Source organism: Podarcis pityusensis, assembly GCF_964106645.2.
Source record: "Podarcis pityusensis genome assembly, chromosome: 1".
Taxonomy (NCBI): Eukaryota; Metazoa; Chordata; class Lepidosauria; order Squamata; family Lacertidae; genus Podarcis; species Podarcis pityusensis.
The window spans coordinates 11,538,263-11,558,292 of NC_138028.1; the positions used below are offsets into that span (position 1 = coordinate 11,538,263).

Below are 20,030 nucleotides of genomic sequence, written 5' to 3' on the forward strand. Positions count from 1 at the left end.
ATCAGAAGTTGCATTACTTTACACAGAAGGCATTTAAACAAAAATGTACAGGCCACAGTTGTTAAAATACAATCCTATACAAGTCTACTCAAAAGCCCTACTCCCAGGTTATGCAAAGGACTGCATCCATTGTTAGTACATTTGCAATCTACACATCTCAAAGCATCATCAGTCCTTCTAGTAGCAAATACAGTTGATAACTCAAGCAGACCCTGTGCGAAAATAGCTTTTAAGCTCTCCACCTTGCTTGGGGGGCAAGGCTCGCTCAGCGTGCCAACTCTGGGATGCTCTTGCAAGATCTCGCAAGGGCACCTGAATTCCCACAAGATAGGAAAAGCTTCACCAGTTGGCTTCTGCCTGTCTTGCAACTGTGGCCCTGCAGATACCATTGGATTCCAACTTCCAACAGCTCCAGCCAGCTGTTGGGCCTCCAACAGCCAGAGCACTTTCCCCCTGCGGAATATGGGTTCATTTTGAGGATATTAAGAAGTTGGCACTGATGGCCACCAACTTGGATGGTTTTAAAAGAGGATTAGACAGATTCATGGAGGAGATGGCTATCAATGGCTGTTAACTACAATGGCTATGCTCTTCCTCCACGGTCGAAGGCAGTAATCCTTCTGAATACCAGCTGTTGGAAATGGCAGGAGGGGAGATGCTTTTGTGCCCAGGCAGCCCTGCTTCAGGGTTTTCCACAGACATCTGGGTGGCTAATGTGAGAACAGGATGTTGACTAGATGGGACATTAGCCTGCCTCTTCTTATGTCCTTATGTTCCAGCTAGTTGCTTGCAACCTTATTGCAAGCACAAGGTTAAAAAAAAACAGGGGTTCCAATCTGAGTGACTGCCATGCAGGCAAAAGGTGGCATCTAACCAGGTTCTACTCAGAGCAGAAATAAGGAAATGACTGGGTCTAATTTAGTTATATCTATTCATTTCAATAGGGACGCAGGTGGCGCTGTGGGTTAAACCACAGAGCTTAGGACTTGCCGATCAGAAGGTCGGCAGTTCGAATCCCCACGATGCTCCCGTTGCTCAGTCCCTGCTCCTGCCAACCTAGCAGTTCGAAAGCACGTCAAAGTGCAAGCAGATCAATAGGTACCACTCCGGCAGGAAGGTAAACGGCGTTTCTGTGTGCTGCTTTGGTTCGCCAGAAGCGGCTTAGTCATGCTGGCCACATGACCCAGAAGCTGTACGCCGGCTCACTCGGCCAATAAAGAGAGATGAGCGCCGCAAACCCAGAGTTGGCCACGACTGGACCTAATGGTCAGGGGTCCCTTTACCCTTTACCTTTATTCATTTCAATAGGGACGCGGGTGGCGCTGTGGGTTAAATCACAGAGCCTAGGACTTGCCGATTGGAAGGTCAGCGGTTCGAATCCCCGTGACAGGGTGAGCTCCCGTTGCTCGGTCCCTGCTCCTGCCAACCTAGCAGTTCAAAAGCACGTCAAAGTGCAAGTAGATAAATAGGTACCTCTCTGGCGGGAAGGTAAAAGGCGTTTCTGTGTGCTGCTCTTCTTCACCAGAAGCGGTTTAGTCATGCTGGCCACATGTTCCAGAAGCTGTACGCCGGCTCCCTCGGCCAATAAAGTGAGATGAGCGCCGCAACCCCAGAGTCGGTCACGACTGGACCTAATGGTCAGGGGTCCCTTTACCTTTACCTTTATTCATTTCAATGTGTGGTATTCAACTAATGTATCCCATCTTTTCATTGATGCTTTAGCTGGGATCCCTGCACTTGGCGCCCCTCCTAACTCTTCTATGATTCCAAGTCCAAGGATTTCCCCTGGTGAAATGGAACTTGCCCCCATCTCCACTCCTTCGTGCACCCAACACCCTCCCCCAATCTGCTCCAGTGGGTCAGGGGAACTCCAAGAACAGTTTGAGGGGGCATGTGGTGAGGGGGAAGGAGAGAGGGAGAAAGCTCTGTCATGCAAACAGAAACCCGTGCACTGGCAGAACATTTGCACCGTGCTACATTGGATGCAGAGGGACGCAGGTGGTGCTGTGGGTTAAACCGCAGAGCCTAGGACTTGCTGATCAGAAAGTTGGCGGTTCGAATCCCCACAATGGGGTGAGCTCCCGGTGCTCTGCCCCTGCTCCTGCCAACCTAGCAGTTCGAAAGCACGTCAAAGTGCAAGTAGATAAATAGGGACCGCTCCGGCGGGAAGGTAAACGGCGTTTCCGTGCGCTGCTCTGGTTCGCCAGAAGCGGCTTAGTCATGCTGGCCACATGACCCGGAAGCTGTACGCCGGCTCCCTCGGCCAATAAAGCAAGATGAGCGCCGCAACCCCAGAGTCGGTCACGACTGGACCTAATGGTCAGGGGTCCCTTTACCTTTACCTTACATTGGATGCAACCCAATGGGTACCCTCTGGTGTTTGAATCTGACCCATTGAAAGCAAGAGTTTTAGGTTAGTTATAGCTGAGTCCGCTGAGTACGACCCAAAGGAGGTTGCCATCTCTGCAAAGGTTGTCCCTGTATGACATTTGGAGTTAAACAATAAGTCCTACGGGCAATGGTGGCAGTTGTTGTTTTTACCCCTTAAGGAAGCGTGCCTTAAGCAGGAACAGGGAACGAATGATTCAGGCAGCTCTGGTGAAAAGCTGCAGTAGCGGAAGGGAGAAGCGCTGCAAGGGACATCCCTGTGTCCAAGGTAAACACCGGGCTGCTGCCTGAGCAGATGGGCTGGGCTGGGCTGGGCAGGCAGAGGAGGAGGAGGAGGAGGAGGAGGAGGAGGAGGAGGACTGACTCACTGGCTCCACACGCTCACACAGGTGCAGCCAGGAGGGTGTTCACTGCCCTCCACAGCTGCCAGGCACAGGAGCAGGGCTGAGAGAAAGGGCGGCGGCAGGGCTTTCCAGCAGTCAGCCTCCAAAGCCAACAGGAGTTAAAACAAACACTGCTAATCGTCAGGATGACATTCTGGCTTTGGCTGAACACAGCACTGCACAGTGGCAGCTTGTGTGGAGAGAGAGTGAAGCAATCTCAATCTTTCTGGCCGGGAGTGAGGAACCCAGGGGCCGCATTCCATTCTCGCTAACCTTCGGGGGGGGGCGCATCCTGCCAGAGGTGTGCGGAGCTGGACGCAAATCAGTCCGAGCACAGCAAATGTCACACACGTGGACACACCCTGGGTTGTAGTCACGACTGGTCCTACTCAAAGTGGGCTCACTGAAATGAATGGACCTAAGTTAATCACGTCTGCTAATTTCGGGGGGGGGGGACTGGCATGGGAAGAGTCCCAGGGGCCCCAGAGAGAGGGGGGAGGGGCTGCATTTGGCCCCCGGGGCTTCTAACAAACGATTATCAGGCAACGGCCCCCTCCTTCACGCTGGGAAAAGTTTCACCAGTTGCATTTTTGCTTTCTCATGTAGTGGACGGAGACGCAGGTACCCCTTTGCTGGCCGGGGTGGGTGATTGTGGTAGCCCTCTCTGGCAGGAATCCAGCACCGTTAGGAGAAGTCACTCAATTTTTCATTACAGTGAACACAGAGGCAAGAGAGAAACTTTGCAATGTTGGGAGCAGGGGGTGTTTCTCTTATTAAGGCGAACCTGTGACCCTCCGTGCCAAAAGCAGCCACGTATGTTGGTGAACTACGTACGTTGGCAACCCAGCCAGAGGGGCAGGTTACATCATCATCATTATTATTATTCACACTTCTTTTCCTATCACCTTCTTACAACAGCAACAAAAGAGGAGATTGCCAAGCAAGCCACAACATATGGCTGGCAGTTTCACACATCTTGGTGGGTCACAGGTAGCGCAGACCCACCTGTGTTAAGGCCGCACAAAACCCAGGTAACTCTGGGGTGTAAAGACCTGCTTCACGTGCCACTGAAATCTGAGAGCGAGCTGTGTTTTAACTACCCCCCCCCATGCCTAAGCCAGCCGCAAGGGCAGGCAACCCATCAACACCTTGAGTTGTTTTGCAGGACAGGGAGAAGAGAAATTTGCCTGGATTGGGAGACCCTAACCTTGACCTAACCTAAACAAGAAGGAAAACAGCAAATATCTATAGTTCACTGCCATACTTGAACAAATGGGAAGAAAGAGCCAGTCTTCAGTGGCACTCCCCGCCCCATAGGAGACTTGGGAGCAAAAGGGAATTTCTTTTACCTTTCCATTGACGTCCCTCTGGTTCACCCACACTGCTTCAAGGGAAAGGAAATTTGTGCAATTATGGGGAGAAGAAATCTTTTGTCGGCGTTGAATGGCAGATGGACAGTTTCACAGGGGGAACGTCTTTTACAAAAAGGAGTTACCATACCAGTGTTGAGTTAGACAGAGAGCGTACTTTAAAGCAAACTTTATGTCTGTGTGGGAATTCCTTCTTTAGGCTTTGGGGTGGGCACTATGGGTGCATTCAGTTCGATCTGTGGCAAGACCAATTTCAGGGAATTATTTGGATAACTCATCTACAATATCACCATAACCTTGTTTCTTCAGACCTCCTTCCACTCGTCGAGCCCTCAGATTTGGTCTGCAATATCTGTTTTCCAGCTCCTGGAGGTAGGCATCTATTGAAAGGACAGTCCATTCCATTCCCGCCCCCCCCCCCCAAGTCTTTTTTAGAATTCTTGCACATATCAAACGCTTCAGAAGCTGTCTTAGTTACTCCTTGTTTATTTCCTGTCAGTTCTGTCACTTTTCCTTCCGAACATTTTATTGCTTCAGGAAAGTCATCTTTAATTTCTATTTTGAGATCCTGTTTTAATCGAGATATCTGTAAACTGATCTCAAAGACAACCTCTGGGCTATCTTTTGGCTGCTTCTGTTTACCTGCTGCTTTGCCCAGAGAAATTTTTTTTATTACTTGTTCTTGACTGTCTCTCAGGCCGATCTCCCCCCCCCCCCCGGGAGGTGACAGTAGAGGTCCTAGGTGATAAAGATCTCCAGATTACACACCTGTTAGCCAAATTTGCTCTGACAGCTAAGAAGCTCAGTTCTGGATATGTCAATGCTCTCTATTTTGAAAATGTTATGCTGCAAACTTTTTATAGGGTATGTTGTGCGATTCCAGAGGAAAGCCTTGCCTTGCCCTCTGCTGTACACTGTAAAGGCCTTTGGCTATGCACTATAAATTGATTGATTGATTGACTGCTTCTGTATTTAGGGTGCCATTGTTAGGTCACTGTCTGAAAATTTTCTGTGAAGCAATCACAGCCCATGAGTTCTTTAGCTTAAAAATACGTATCCAGACTCCTTTCTTTAGATTTTAAATAAGTACCTTGCATGTCCTAGAACAGGCCCACTTGTTTTTGCTCTATTTTCTTTTGGTTTAGTTGGTTTTATTTCATCATTCTGCTGGATCAGGAGAAGAGCTAAGGGATTAAGCTGTCATTTTAGTCAGCACCAGCTCTGCCACCCTTACCAGTTAGAGTAGACAATACTGAGCTAGACGAATGAGTGGTATGAATTGGTATAAGGCACCTTCCTAGGTTCCAATTGCCCCCATTTCTGGTTTCAGTAAGCCACTGGGAGTTGAGATGCTCAGATAGGGCTAACCACTGCTTGCCTCCAAAGAAGAATCAGAATCTACTGTTTGAATTCTTCTAGATTTCAGTTCTGGTTTGGAAGGAAAGCAAAGCCCTGTACTCAAGACAACATGGCAAAATGCCGATTATTCAAACGAGGAAAGGAGGGAGAAAGGAATCTGAGGAGGGAGAAGGTGAGCCTAAAGCCCTTTCACTACATCTCTAAACCCTAAAGGGGGTTACTTTTTATCTCAATGTAGGTAAATAAAGCAAATACTGCGAAACAGCTATGGGTCTCCTTCTCCAGTGTTCTCTCATTCAAAGGGCACTAAATCCGGTAGCATTGCCTAAATATTTTCAGATTACTCACAATGTGAAATGCAGGGTAATTAATGTCCTTCCTATGGATTACAAAATATCCTTTTGTTGAATAGCTCATGCTTGCAACACCTGGAACGGAAGCAGCAAACAACAAACAACCCTGGCAAAAATGAAATGGAATTTTTTATTACAGTTCTTCTACTATTATTCTCATTTTGCTAAAAAATCTAATCCCTTTATGTGCCTTTAAAAAAACAACAAAAAACTGCCACAACCCAGACTCCCTCTTCTGTAGATCGGATAGCTTGATTGCCTTTTCCTCCTGATACTTGGCTGCCAGTAAGGAAAACGTCTCTCTAACACTCCCTAACACTTGATAGGGCAACATTAGATTCTCGAACAGAAGTTCCAGATTTGTCACAGTCATTTCGTCTCTGGTTTGTATTCACTTTCTAGGCAACAGCAAGACTGATGAACACAAACGCAATTGTTTGCTAATCACTACTTAAGCGAATGTATCGATTGTACTAAAACATTATTCTGAAATTCCGGCCATCTGCTGCTTCGCCTTTTAATGTGATAGTGACATCATCTAATTGGCATTTCAGGTCTTAGTTAAAGATTCACCACCGAGATTACAAGCAAGGCACCCGGTTACCCATATATAAACATAATTATCACATGCAACAGAAGATTTAATACCTATTCTTTTCCTTTTTTAAAAGCCACCTGTGGCTTGTTAAGTCATAGGTTAGGGCAGGGATTCTCAAACCATGGGTTACGAGAGGAGGAATACAGTATGAAATGTTAAGTCATCATGGATGCACTGACTGATTCTATGGCTCCTTTAAGCAAAAAGACCCCGTGTGGTCACGATTCTTCTGCCCCTGACCCGGGCGATATATGGGCAGTGATACAATCTGGGGTTCGTGGGGGGAAAGCAGCACTCTGGCTAACGGGCATGGAGGAATCTCAAAAATACCACCTTTGTCCACAAAATACTGTTATGGGATTTGGGTGGGACAAGGGTACAGCAGAATGAATGTAGCTCTCCTCCTAAACCATGGTTTTATTTTGGCAAGGTGGGGATTTGTAGAAAGAAAAGCAGCTGAAGCGGATAAGCTAGTCTCTTTGTTAGGTTACTGGCTCTGGCCCAGCCTTTGCATGACTAAAGAGCAGAAGGAAGTGGTTGCCACGGAAACAACTAGCTGGACATGGTTCCAGAAGAGGATTCCAGTTGTGGAAACCCCTCGCCACCCAGGTGTGTCTGGCACTTTTGTTATGTAGTTTCTGTCATACAATGAAGAGGCACCTCTTTACACCCTGGCCTTTGACCCCTGAAAGAGATATTTTGGGGGCCAGCCCATTTCTCTCGGTTGATTGTACCCCTTCAAAACTTATTTCAATACAGTCATACCTCGGGTTACAGACACTTCAGGTTGTGTGTTTCCGGGTTGCGCACTGTGCTGAACCTGGAAGTACAGGAACAGGTTACTTCTGGGTTTTGGCGCTCGTGCATCTGCAGAGGCGCTAAATCGCGCTTTGCGCATGCACAGAAGCACTGAATTGCGACCCGTGTGTGTGCAGATGCGGCGCTGCGGGTTGCCGACGTGACTCCCGCACGGATCACGTTCGCAACCCGAGCGTCCACTGTACAGTGGTACCTTGGGTTACAGATGCTTCAGGTTACAGACGCTTCAGGTTACAGAATCCGCTAACCCAGAAATAGTACCTCAGGTTAAGAACTTCGCTTCAGGATGAGAACAGAAATGGCGTGGCAGCGGCGCAGCAGCAGCGGGAGGCCCCATTAGCTAAAATGTTATCTCAGGTTAAGAACACTTTCAGGTTAAGAACGGACCTCCAGAACGAATTAAGTTCTAAACCCGAGGTACCACTGTATTTAAATTGCAGCAACCTGCCCTGGGATCCTGCAGTAAAAGGCAGGCAAATAATCAAACAAATAAACAAGTGACGTTGTGCAAAAGTGGAAGTTATGGGAAATGGTTAAATTTACTCAATTTAGAATCACAGAATCATAGAATAGGAAGTGACCCCGAGGGTCATCTAGTCCAACCCCCTGCAATGAAGGAATCTCAGCTGAAGCATCCATGACAGATAGCCATCCAACCTCTGCTCAAAAACCTCCAAGAGAGGAGAATGGCTGCATAACCCAGCTATTCTTGGTGCATAATTTTAAAAGAATGGAGTACATCTCGACCCTGACCGTATAACTACAATCATACCTTGTGTTGAAGTAGCTTCGGGTTAAGCATTTTCGGGTTGCAGTCCGCGGCGACCCGGAAGTAACGGAGCAAGTTACTTCCGGGTTTCGCCGCTCACACATGTGCAGATGCTCAAAATGAAGTCACGCGCATGCGAGGAAGCGGCAAATCGTGACCCGCACAGACGCAGGTTGCGTTCGCTTCAGGATGTGAACGGCATCCGTTCTGGAGCACCTTTCGCAACATGAAAAGAGCGCAACCCACAGCAGCGTGCCTGCGCACGCACGGATTGCGATTCGCCATTTCTGCACATGCACGTGACGTCATTTTGTGCTTCTGTGCATGCGCGAGCAGCGAAACCCGGAAGTAACCCTTTCTGGTACTTCCAGGTTGCCACGAGACATAACCTGAAAGAACATAACATGAAGCAGATGTAACATGAGGTATGACTGTACACATTTCTATCTCAAACACAGTAGGGCAGTGGTATTCAACCAGTGTGCCGTAGCACCCTGGGGTGCCTTGAATGATGGTCAGGGATGCTGTGGGCAACCCTGGCCTCTGTCCCTCTTTCCTTCCCTACCTCCTCTAATGCCCTCTTGCATCTCTGCCTCCCAAAGTCTTGCACAGCTGTTTGTTGCAGCAGCCCTGGCTACAAGCTCAGCAGGTGAATGTTGCCTCTGGGGATGGCCAGGGGTGCTTCCCAGGCCCCTGTGGGGCAGTGTGAGGAGGCACCTCTCTTTGGGGTGGGGTGGGGGGCAGTTCAGAGACCAGGGGCGGCAGCAGCAGCGGCTGCCCAGAGGACTCCCAAGGACAGGGGAGAAGAGAAGAGACTGAGGGAACTCTCCTCAAGGGAGGGTGTTTGAAAAGGGGTGAGGGGCTGCAAGCAATGGGTGACCTAACTGGGCTCCTGAGCCCCACAGGGGTGCCGCAGACAGAAGGTAGTTGGTTAAGGGAGCCGTGGACCCAAAAAAGGTTGAAAGCCTCTGCAGTAGGCTACAGACAAACAAATAACCTGTATGGTATCTGTCAATATATGGTACCTGCAATATATATTGCACATGCTTTGTAAACCAAGAAAATCTTTAATAAAAATACTATACACACACACACACACACACACACACACAGATATATATATATACAGTGGTACCTCTGGTTGCGAACGGGTTCCGTTCTGGAGCCCCGTTCGCAACATGAGCAGAACGCAACTGGCGTCTGCGTGTCTGTGGGTCACGATTCGCCGCTTCTGTGCATGTGCGTGACGTCATTTTGAGAGTCTGTGCATGCGCAAGTGGCGAAACCCGCAAGTAACCCTTTCCGGTACTTCCGGGTCACCGCAGGACGCAACCTGAAAAACTTTAACCTGAAGCAAACGTAACAAGAGGTATGACTGTATATATATATATATATATATATACACACACACACACACACACACACACACATACAGTGGGTGCTCGGGTTGCGAACGTGATCCGCGTGGGAAGCACGTTCGCAACCTGCTGCATTTGCCACCCGCAGCACCGCATCTGCGCATGCGCAGGTCGCGATTCAGCACCTCTGCGCAAAGCGCGATTTAGCGATTCTGCGCATGCGCAAGCGCTGAAACCCGGAAGTAACCCATTCTGGTACTTCCGGGTGCGGTGCGGTGCGCAACCCGAAATCACACAACCCAAAGCGTCTGTAACCCAAGGTATGACTGTACACACACACACACACACACACACATATATGGTACCTGTCAAGCTTCGCCTGTGATATGCTCGCTAGATGTTCTGAGGCTCGCCTACTTGCCTCAAATCTGCAGCATGGAACTAATATGGTGTGCTTATTATATTTTGCTGAGAGCCGCCCAGAGTGGCTTGGGTATAAATAATAAATTATTATTATTGTTAATGTTATTATTATTATTATTTCACAAAGGTTACCTAGAGGAGCGTTTTATGCTCTGTCTCAAGCTGCAAATAACTCAGCTGGGAGGAAGCCTCCCGGAGAAAAAGGGGGCTTGCTATATGCCAAGCACGCCGATCTCTTTCTGCGATTCCGTGTGCAGTTTGTTCAGGGTGCTGGGAACTGTAGTTTTCTCTCTGTGTGAAGGAACCGTAGTTTCCATGATTTCGGGTCGGGGGGGGGGGAGAAGAGGGAGAAGCTGTGTGCGTGATTTAAAAGTCTCATGTACACGCAGCCACAGGTGCATATTCCAGTCAGAACACCTCCGGCATAGAAATATATATGAGAGAGGCAGCTCACCCTCTCTCCTCTCTCTCCCTCCTCCTCGCTCCCCTCTCGGGCTGCATCTCCGAGGCGAAGGCGCTGCTTCCTCCTCCTCCTCCTCCTCCTCCTCCTCTTCGTCCTCCTCGCCCCCCATGGAATCCATCGAGGACTTAGCGGTGGGGCCCTGCGACCACTCTCAGTACTTGAGGCCTTTTCGCCTCCGCTACCGCCAGGTAAGCCCGGTGAGGAGGGTCTGCGGCCCAGCGTGGAGGAAGCGCCGCCGCCGCCGCCGCCGCTTTCTTTCCGCCGCGACTAGGCCTCGCCGGCCGCCGCCTCCGACGCAAGCCCGGCGCTTCGGAAATGGAGGCTCCGGCGTGAGGGGGCGCCTTGCCGCCTCCTTTGCCCCCCCCTCTCTCTCTCCCACCCCCGCTGGGGCTCAAGCCTGGCGGGGGTTACACAGTTGTTTCCCCCCACCCCCTGCCCCATAAGGTTCCTGAGGTTCATGTAGAAGTGATGGGGGGGGGGAGAGGTAAGCACTTTGCACATGGGCAGAGGACGTGGGCTTTTTCGTGGCTGAGGGGGTTCCTGGTTGCCGAAAGAGAGGGGCAGCAGCTCCCTCCTCCCCATACCCCCCCCCCCAAGGTATTGTTTTATATAGATTATAAACTCGGATGTGCAAATCGTGTAATCGGACTTTGGCTTTAATTGCGATGTTCAGCTCTTTATTTATTTATTTTTGCTTTGTTAACTGTGTTCTATAGGTTGTAGCGGTTTCGCGGATGATTTGTTGGGGTTTGATCCCCCCCCCCCCCCCCGTATGATTTACGCTGCTTGTTTTTGTTGTTTATGGTTTGGGGTTCATTTGAAAGAAAAGCGGTGCAGAAATAGAATAAATCAAATCCGCTGAGTAGCTCTGGGCATGTGCAGAGTTCTGTACCTGCAAAAAGGGGGGGAGGCGGCACCTTATTTGCTTTAAAAATTATTGTATGTTTATGTTCCCCTGACGGTACTCTGGGCGGCTTGCAGATAAAAATAAGAATGGCTAAAAGAATAGGGGAAAAGCCAAGCACTGATCAAATTAAAACCATATACATATATATAATCTGTTAAAACCATACCAATAATTACAAGAAAAGGAGCAGAGCACCAGCCGTTTAATTAAAAGCAGAAATATAATCATAGAGTCATAGAGTTGGATGGGATCTTGAGGGTCATTTAGTCCAACCCCCTGCAATGTGGGAATCTCATCTCATTCATACATGACAGGTGGCCATCAGTTCCCAAAAGCTTGTTGAAACAAGAAGGTCTTCACCTGCCTGCAGAAGATCAACATGGAGGGAGCTGGTCTATCTTCTCCAGCGAAGGAGTTTGGGAGCAGCCACCACCGAAAAGGCCCTGTTTCGTGTCTCTACCAAATAGCTAGTGATATTGTGCACCAAGTGATTTTATTTTTGGAAAGGAAATGCCTCCCATTCTGAGACTGCCCAAGTGTGCTGTGAGCTTCCATGCCCTGAGCACACCTTTCCATCAGATTTCCTGCTTATGGGTGCCCAGCAATGCTGGTGGGGAGCTGTATCCTCCGCCCCACAGCTGCTGGAGCCTGAGGAGCGCCTTGAACTAAAAAGGCAAGCAGTGACTCCTCTGCTACACACACAACAGATGCAGCCATCTGTGCTCAGGCAGCATTGTGTCATCAAGCACAACGCACACTCCTAGCAAGAATGGCCCAGCTGGAATTTTCCGTCTGCCTTTGCTGCATTCGTTTCTGGCAACTACCCTAGATGGGGAGAGTGAAATTCTGACTATTATGGCCCCATCTGCACTATGCATTTAAAAGTGCATCATACCACTTTATTTTTTTTTTATTTTTTTTTTTTCATTAAACTGATTTATTTTAAAAATAGACGTAAACATGTGGTTTCAAATGTTCTCATTTCTTTTCTTTTTCTTTTGAAACTTTGCTACAGCTGCAACAACGGGGATTATAATGCTGTTTCTCTACTACAGGTCTAACCAACTCTGCTCCACAATTGCCACCACTGTCCCATTCCATTCCACCCTCCAATGGTTGCAGCCTCTTGGCTGCAAGTCCCAGAAGACGGGCTCTCTCCTTAGAGACCTTTTCCACCTAGCCTGGGAGGGCAGAGCTTGGATTGACTCCAGCTGCAAAAGCTGAGGCTGCTGAACAGATTCTTGAATCTAAAATATAAAAACAAAACACCAAGAGCAGCAACCCCCCCAAAAAAACGCATCATACCACTTTAAACAGTTGTGGCTTGCCCCAAAGAATTCTGGGAGCTGTAGTCTGTCAACACTAATAATAATTATTAGGAAGACCTTTACAGAGCTACAGGTTTAGAGTTCTCTGGGAAGTGGGATTATCTGTTAAATCATTCTGAAAATTATGGCTCTGTGAGAGTAGGGGTTGCCTAACAACTCTCAGCAGCTTTAAGAAACTAGACTTCCCAGAATTCTGACATGCCTTTTTGTTTTGTTTTGTTTTGCCCAAAGTTGATGAGTTGTGTTTTGTTTTTTTGAGAAATCTCAACAAGAATGGAAAAGGAGTTTTTGAGCTGCTTTACATGAAAATCGCCAAAATCTGCTACCAACATGGGTTGCCATAGGTCCAGATTTTCAAAGACATTTCAGCGATTTTCACCTGGACGCTGCTTAAGGGGCCTGAATGCCCACTATGTCAGGACATATGATATGACAACCCTAGTTTTACAACCATGATAGATGGGGGCATTTTTTTATTTGTTATTTTTAAAAATCTGCATAGTGATTGGGAAAATGTGTTGCTGGGGCTGGGGAAGTTGATCAAATCAAGAGGCATTTCAAAAGACCTTCACTAACACGCAGACTATAAATAAATAGGTAGACACTATTTAGATACAAAAAAGAAGTCTCATTCATCAATGAATGTGTTCTTCACTGGCAAGTACACCTTCTTTCCAATTAGACATCCCCTTTATAAATAAATAATTATCTCACTCCATTGCGGAATTGCACATGGGAGCATGGTGCTAAATTATGAATATCATTATAATCAATTAACATTTCAATAATTTAGTTAATTAATTATGCTCAAACAGTTAATTATTTGTTGTTGTTTAGTCGTGTCCTACTCTTCGTGACCCCGTGGACCTGAGCACGCCAGGCAATTTATTATACTTATTTTAAAGACAAGCGTTACTATCCAGAAAGAGGACAGAATCAGCTTGATGCCTCTGGGAAGCCCACAAAGCAAGGCATCATCTCAGCATTTTGTGTTCAGATTCCTGCATTGCAGAGGGTTGGACTGGATGACTCTCACGGTCCCTTTCCAACTCTACAGTCCTGTGAGTCTATGACTCAGAGGTCTACTGTCCCAGTACGTGGAAGATCGATGGCTAACAGTGCTCTTAAATGTCTTGCACAGTTTTCACAGCTATTGCAATTTCAATATAAAACACCTTGCTGCAGGGTCAGTGTTCTTGCAAATGGGAAAATACAAGCACAGTGCCGGGTTAACACTGGTGGTGGCCACCAGCTTAAATGGATTTAATAATATATTGTCACTTATTAAATGTTCCCTTCTTCTGAACTGATGAACAGTTAAGACATTTTAACAGAATCTCCCTTTTTACTAATACAGTCTGGGTTTAAAATAGTGTTGACGAAGTTTTCCTCATATTTCTGGAAATTCAAATGTTCTCAATTTGCTAGGCTGATGATGAGATCTTCTCTGCTGGTGTATTTGAATGAGCCGAGCTGTCAATTGTCATTATTCCTCATTAGCTTCCAGTGGAGAATAACTGAACATTTTAACATACATTTTTTTTAGGCTGCAGTCTTACTAGCGAACAATCCCCACTGAACTCACTTGTAGGCGTTTCCAAGAATACAAGCATAGGATTGGACTGCACATTTATATTACTAGCCTTAGGCATGGGGCAGGCTTGATATTTCGGTCTCTTTCAAATACTTATAGGAAGTACGGTTCTCCGTGCTTTGGGGATCTGCCAGGAGGAGGAAAAAGGAACAGGTGGATCTCATGGTTTAGAGTTGACTATTCAATGGTGAATAGTGGTCATGTAGTGCTGCTTCGCAGCTGATTTTTGTCAAGCTGTTGTAATAAAGTAAAGGTAAAGGGACCCGTGACCATTAGGTCCAGTTGTGACCGACTCTGGGGTTGCGGCGCTCATCTCGCTTTATTGGCCGAGGGAGCCGGTGTACAGCTTCCGGGTCATGTGGCCAGCATGACTAAGCTGCTTCTGGCGAACCAGAGCAGCGCACGGAAACGCTGTTTACCTTCCCGCCGGAGTGGTACCTATTTATCTACTTGCACTTTGACGTGCTTTCAAATTGCTAGGTGGGCAGGAGCAGGGACCGAGCAACGGGAGCTCACCCCGTTGTGGGGATTCAAACCGCCCACCTTCTGATCGGCAAGTCCTAGGCTCTGTGTACACCCGCGTCCCTTTGTTGTAATACTTAGACACTTTTAAAAGGTAGTAAAAGCACAATATGCCCCCCCCCCCATTTTCCTTTAAGAACATCGGAAGAATAGACCAAAGATGAATCTAATCAAGAACCCTCTTTCAGATGCTTCTCGTAAGCATCATCAATATCTCTTGGAAGCTAAGGCTTAAAATAACATCATGTCTATATGGCTACAAAAAATAGCAGCAGGGGTACACTGGATGTGAAATGGAGAAGCTGAGATATACAGATATTTTAAGGGAGGGGGCCTTGGCTCCTTCTTGCAGAAAGTCCCAGGCTCATTTCCTGGCCTCTCCAGTTTGAAGGATCTATGAAAGGTCCTGCTTCAAGACCTGGGAGCTGCTACTAGCCAAACGCAATTCTGAGCCAGTGGTTTGTCTTAGCATAGGGCAGCTTCATATGTAAAGTTCTCCTGAATTCAGAGTTTATGCTTTGCTATAAAACACAAAATAAATCAGTGTATTGGTGTGCATTGTAAATTAGCGCAAGGATTAAAATTAATGAAAAGTTATTTGGAGTGCTAATCTATGAGTATGTTATTATCTTAAGCTAATCTAATGTTATCCCTCTCTCTGTGTGTGTGTGCATGTCCCAGCGTCATCAATATTTGCTCTTTAGAAAGGAAATGATCCATTCTTTAATTTAAAGTCATCAGCTCCAGGCCCTAAATTGGGATCCTGTACCTTTAAGAGTCAATGCCTTTTTCTTCATTGCAACACCCTTATGGGAGCAGACGCACCTGAAAAAATGTTGCCTTCTCAGGGTCTGGACCTGCCGGACGTTAATTTCAGTTATCTGACATATGAATATTTTTGCGTACATCTCTACGCACTCTCAAACCCTCCTTGTTTAATTTTCCTTTGAATTCCTGTACAAAATGAAAGCAGTTGAGCCGTATCTGAGACATACAATGCAATTTGTGCACTTTTCTTTTAAAAAAAGAACTCTCTAAATTGGTGGAGTTAGGATTATACTAAAAAAATAAAAATAAAAATAGTCAGATACTGAGTGCAAATAGGGTGTATCATCTTAGCAGAGGCTTTTTGGTGCTTCTTAAGAAACAGCAAGCAATCTGCTCAAAATCTTTACAGAGAAGGTTAACTGTCATAGAAGTTAGCATTCCCACCCTGAGAAATCTGAAGGAAGGCATATTTTCTAAGAAGAGTTGCAGTTTGCAAAGATCCAGTCCCTGTACTTTCAAGGATCACAGAGAAGGAGGAAATTTCATCAGGTGCGAGGGTATCAGCCACCATGACAGAGTTTTGATGGTTCCTAAGAACTTTTAAAAATAGACAAGTTCCCCCAGGCTCTGGGAAGCGGTAGCCTTAATTTTGTGCTTTATCCCAGGTGGAAATTCCCCATTTCTATTTTACTTTTACTGGCTTTTCTCCTGTGCAGTTTCAACAGATGAAACTGTTCCCACCATCTGGTCTCCATGCCAGGAAAAGCTTCACCTGCCACAGAGCTTTAAAAACGCACTGGAAAAAAGGTCTGTAAAGAGGGCGGTGGGAATCAACAACCTTGCCTGACAAGCGGGGGGACACTGAGTTTTTGCAGTGGGGTAGCAATGCATCTTAACCACCTGCTCATGTTTAATGTTCATATTTTACACTCAGCATGAGGAAAGTTCGCTGCTGAACAATTGCTCTATAGTTCTGCCTTAAAGCTGCAGGTGTGCAAGAAAGTTCTGTCCAAATTGGGAGGCTTATATGCAGATTTGCTTTTCAATTAAAAAGCATCTTCTCACTGCCTTCCTCAAGACCTTGCTTGTCCTCAATCATGTACCTTAAACATTGACCAGGGTTTCATTAATACATTAACGCCCGAGTTTAAAGCAACTTTTAAAAAGTTACTTTCCTTCATTGGCGGGGCGCTTAATGGCACACCAAAGTCATGAGCGCAGATAGAGATGACATTAATTATTTGCCTCACGTTTTCCTCGCTGGGTCAGAATCCCCTAAAACCATTTCAGATGGAGTCTGGGAGAGAATCTTGGAGCCTGGGACAGAGCAGCTGGCCTGGACATGGGCCGATGCCCCAGTTGACAGGTTGTTGGATTAGAAAGAATATCAAAGGCAGCAAGCGAGATTAGGGATAAGTGAACATCTGACAGCAGTTTCCAGCAGGGGAGAACAGATGATAAACAATGGGAATGGGGTACTTGCTCAGGGAGAGGAGAGGTGAGAAGGCCATGGGAAAAGTGTGGCGGCAATCTCTAAAGCTCCAGGTTGCTGCACCTCATGAATAGAACAGGAAATAGGATTTGCAGGGACAGATGTGATGAGTGGTGATGAATACATTACAGGCAAAAGAAGGACCAAACTCCGCAAGGTGAGTGATGTCCTTTCCTTGAATCTGCTCGGTATAATTATGGGTAGCATTTGTGATGCACACTGCTGCACGGAAATAAATGACACCGATGCTTGCTTGTTTAATTGCATTATTATCAGTGAAATCCTTATACTGCTAAGAGTGTTTTTATCAGGAAGCAATAACCAAAGATGGGTAGGGAAGATTGGTGGGTTTTCATCAGTTGTAGGCTGTGCTTGTTTGCAGGTTTACGCATTATACTGAAACAACAGCAGTGTACAGTCTAAAATAACACAAAACAAGAAAACAGCAGATAACATCTTAAAACAGCTTAAAACTTGCTCAATTAATCTATTTGAGATTTCCACCTCCTGGTTTAAGTGATGCCCAGGAGGCAGATTTTTCCTTTTTTCTTTGCTATCATGGTGTTGTTGCCAAAGGAGCAGTTTCATTTAGTGTATGTTCCCTTCTAAGCAATGCTTAAAGGCATGAAAACCCTCTTGGAGGGCTGCGGACCTTATAGTGGCTTCTGTGCATGCTCAAATAAACATAACACAGTGGTGTGATATTCATCTGCTGCTTCTGATTCATCTTGATTTGAAAAAACAACACAAAAGAGTTTTCTGCTCATTAGTTTATAGCAGGCATAGGCAAACTTGGCCCTCCAGATGTCTTGAGACTACAACCCCCATCATCCCTGACCACTGGTCCTGTTAGCTAGGGAAGATGGAAGTTGTAGTCCGAAAACATCTGGAGGGCCAAGTTTGCCTATTCATGGTTTATAGCTTTTCTTTCAGTTTCTTACACATGTCTAAAGTGCTTAACAAGAACATTATACACTATGGGGTGTGTGGATGGAGAGGCAGAGATATATAAATGCCTTATCTTCCAAGATATCAGAGTGGGCTAGATCCTCAGCCCATATCCCAGGTCTTGATGCATCAGCTTTGTGAAATGAATTTTAGGTCTGGTTAGTGCATGGCTGGCAGGCTGGAGACAGTATGTGTTCTGCCTTGAGTTCCATGGCAGAAAGGAGGAGTGTAAATGAATTAAAAACCAAACCAACACCAGAAGAGCCTGCTGAATCAGAATAGTGGTCTATGTAGTCCATTACAGCGCAAGATGAGATGTCTGTGAGAAGCCTGCAAGCCGGACATGAGCGGTGTGAGAAACTCTGATATATAAGCTTAAACCTAGGTTACGGTCACCACAATGGAATGTCTATTTGCCAGTGGGTTAGACTGATTCTACGACTCTGATCTCAACTATATTGTTTAACTGTAGCTTGCTCTCAGAAACCATTCACTTGTCCCAGTACGCAAGAAGGGGAAACCCAAACAGTGGAAACGGAAATGGACTAAGGCAGAGGTTTTTAAACCGTGGTTGCCAGCCTGGAGCCCAGGAATCTCCACATGGGTGCCATTGGCCATGTGCCAGTAGCAAAACGCACTTGGCGCCTGGGGAATTTCAAACACTGGATGTGAGTGCAACACCCTTGACTGCCAACAACTGCCAGAGGCACAATCAACTTAATGCTTGGGAACTCTCTTCCCCCAGAGCTGTTCCAGGATTCTGCGGAACTGGGAATGGTTGTCTTATGAAAACAAAAGTCAAGTCTGCTTGCTTGCACCCTTCTTTAGACTCTATGGCACAGTGCCCTTTGCGTGCTAACAAAGATAAGGTGAAACCACTCTCTTGGAATATTGTTACTATTTTATTACAGTGGTACCTCGGGTTAAAGGGACGCGGGTGGCGCTGTGGGTTAAACCACAGAGCCCAGGACTTGCCGATCAGAAGGTCGGCGGTTTGAATTCCCGTGACGGGGTGAGCTCCCGTTGTTCGGTCCCAGCTCCTGCCAACCTAGCAGTTTGAAAGCAAGTCAAACTGTAAGTAGATAAATAGGTACCACTCTGGCGGGAAGGTAAACGGCATTTCCGTGCGCTGCTCTGGTTCGCCAGAAGCAGCTTAGTCGTGCTGGCCACATGACCCGGAAGCTGTACGCCGGCTCCCTCAGCCAATAAAGAGAGGTGAGCACCGCAACCCCAGTGATGGCCACAACTGGACGTAATGATCAGGGGTCCCTTTACCTTTATCTTACCTCGTGTTAAGAACTTAATTTGTTCTGGAGGTCCATTCTTAACCTGAAACTGTTCTTAACCTGAAGCACCACTTTAGCTAATGGGGCCTCCTGCCGCCGTCGCACCACTGCTGCACGATTTCTGTTCTCTTCCTGAAGCAAAGTTCTTAACCCGAGGTACTATTTCTGGGTTAGCGGAGTCTGTAACCTGAAGCATCTGTAACCCGAGGTACCACTGTATTTGTTAAACTTACCTTAAAATGGCTTCCAAGCAACACCAAAAATAAACAAGCGCTGGAAGGGTGCTTCTATGCTCTCTCTATTATGAATTGGTTTCTAAAAGTCTTATTTATAGCGACATCAGAGAAACTAGCCCACCAAGCCTGGGTTCTCAGATGGGACTTTGCGGCTATCTGGTGTTTTTTTAAAAGCTTATTTAGCGACGTAGTCACACAGATGATGAACGCCGTCCAAATATGATAGCATCTGGTGCTGCTTTTAATTATACAAGTTTTTGACCCATTGTTTATGTCTTATCTTAGAACACTGCAGCATTGCCTCTTTTGTACAAGTTTCTTTCAATATTTTTATCCCTTTTGTCTCCTCAACTTATACCTGTCCATACTCGATTGTTGGTGTGTTTTTTCTTTTCTTGAATTTCTGGACTACTCTGTCCTGTTGGTTATACCATTAATATATTTAAAAAATTAAAAAAAAATAAACAAGCACACATCACAAATAGCTTCTGGCCCAGCTACTGCTTTCAACCTTTTAGTGTCTGGGACCGCCACATCTTTGAGGCTTCCTCTTCCCATATGGCCTCTCCCCTCAAATCAAGAATGCCCTCAAGTTTTCTGCTTTGTTTGCCATCATTGCGGGAGGTAGAGACAAGCAGCGCAAGAAGCAAGGCATTCTCAGTCACT

The 20,030-nt window shown here is 46.6% G+C and overlaps 1 protein-coding gene and 1 long non-coding RNA gene across 2 annotated transcripts in view; one reads left to right on the forward strand and one right to left on the reverse strand.

Annotated features, from left to right (window-relative positions):
- LOC308470368 overlaps positions 1 to 10,362 on the reverse strand; it is a 72,739-nt gene extending 62,377 nt beyond the window's left edge. The window contains exon 1 of the long non-coding RNA XR_013982395.1: positions 10,275 to 10,362. This is a non-coding gene — a long non-coding RNA (uncharacterized lncRNA). The remainder of the gene's footprint in view (positions 1 to 10,274) is intronic.
- NUDT14 (nudix hydrolase 14) overlaps positions 10,082 to 20,030 on the forward strand; it is a 61,588-nt gene continuing 51,639 nt past the window's right edge. The window contains exon 1 of the mRNA XM_080991456.1: positions 10,082 to 10,471. Coding sequence (XP_080847582.1) covers positions 10,136 to 10,471 — 336 coding nt within the window. The 5' untranslated portion in view covers positions 10,082 to 10,135. The remainder of the gene's footprint in view (positions 10,472 to 20,030) is intronic.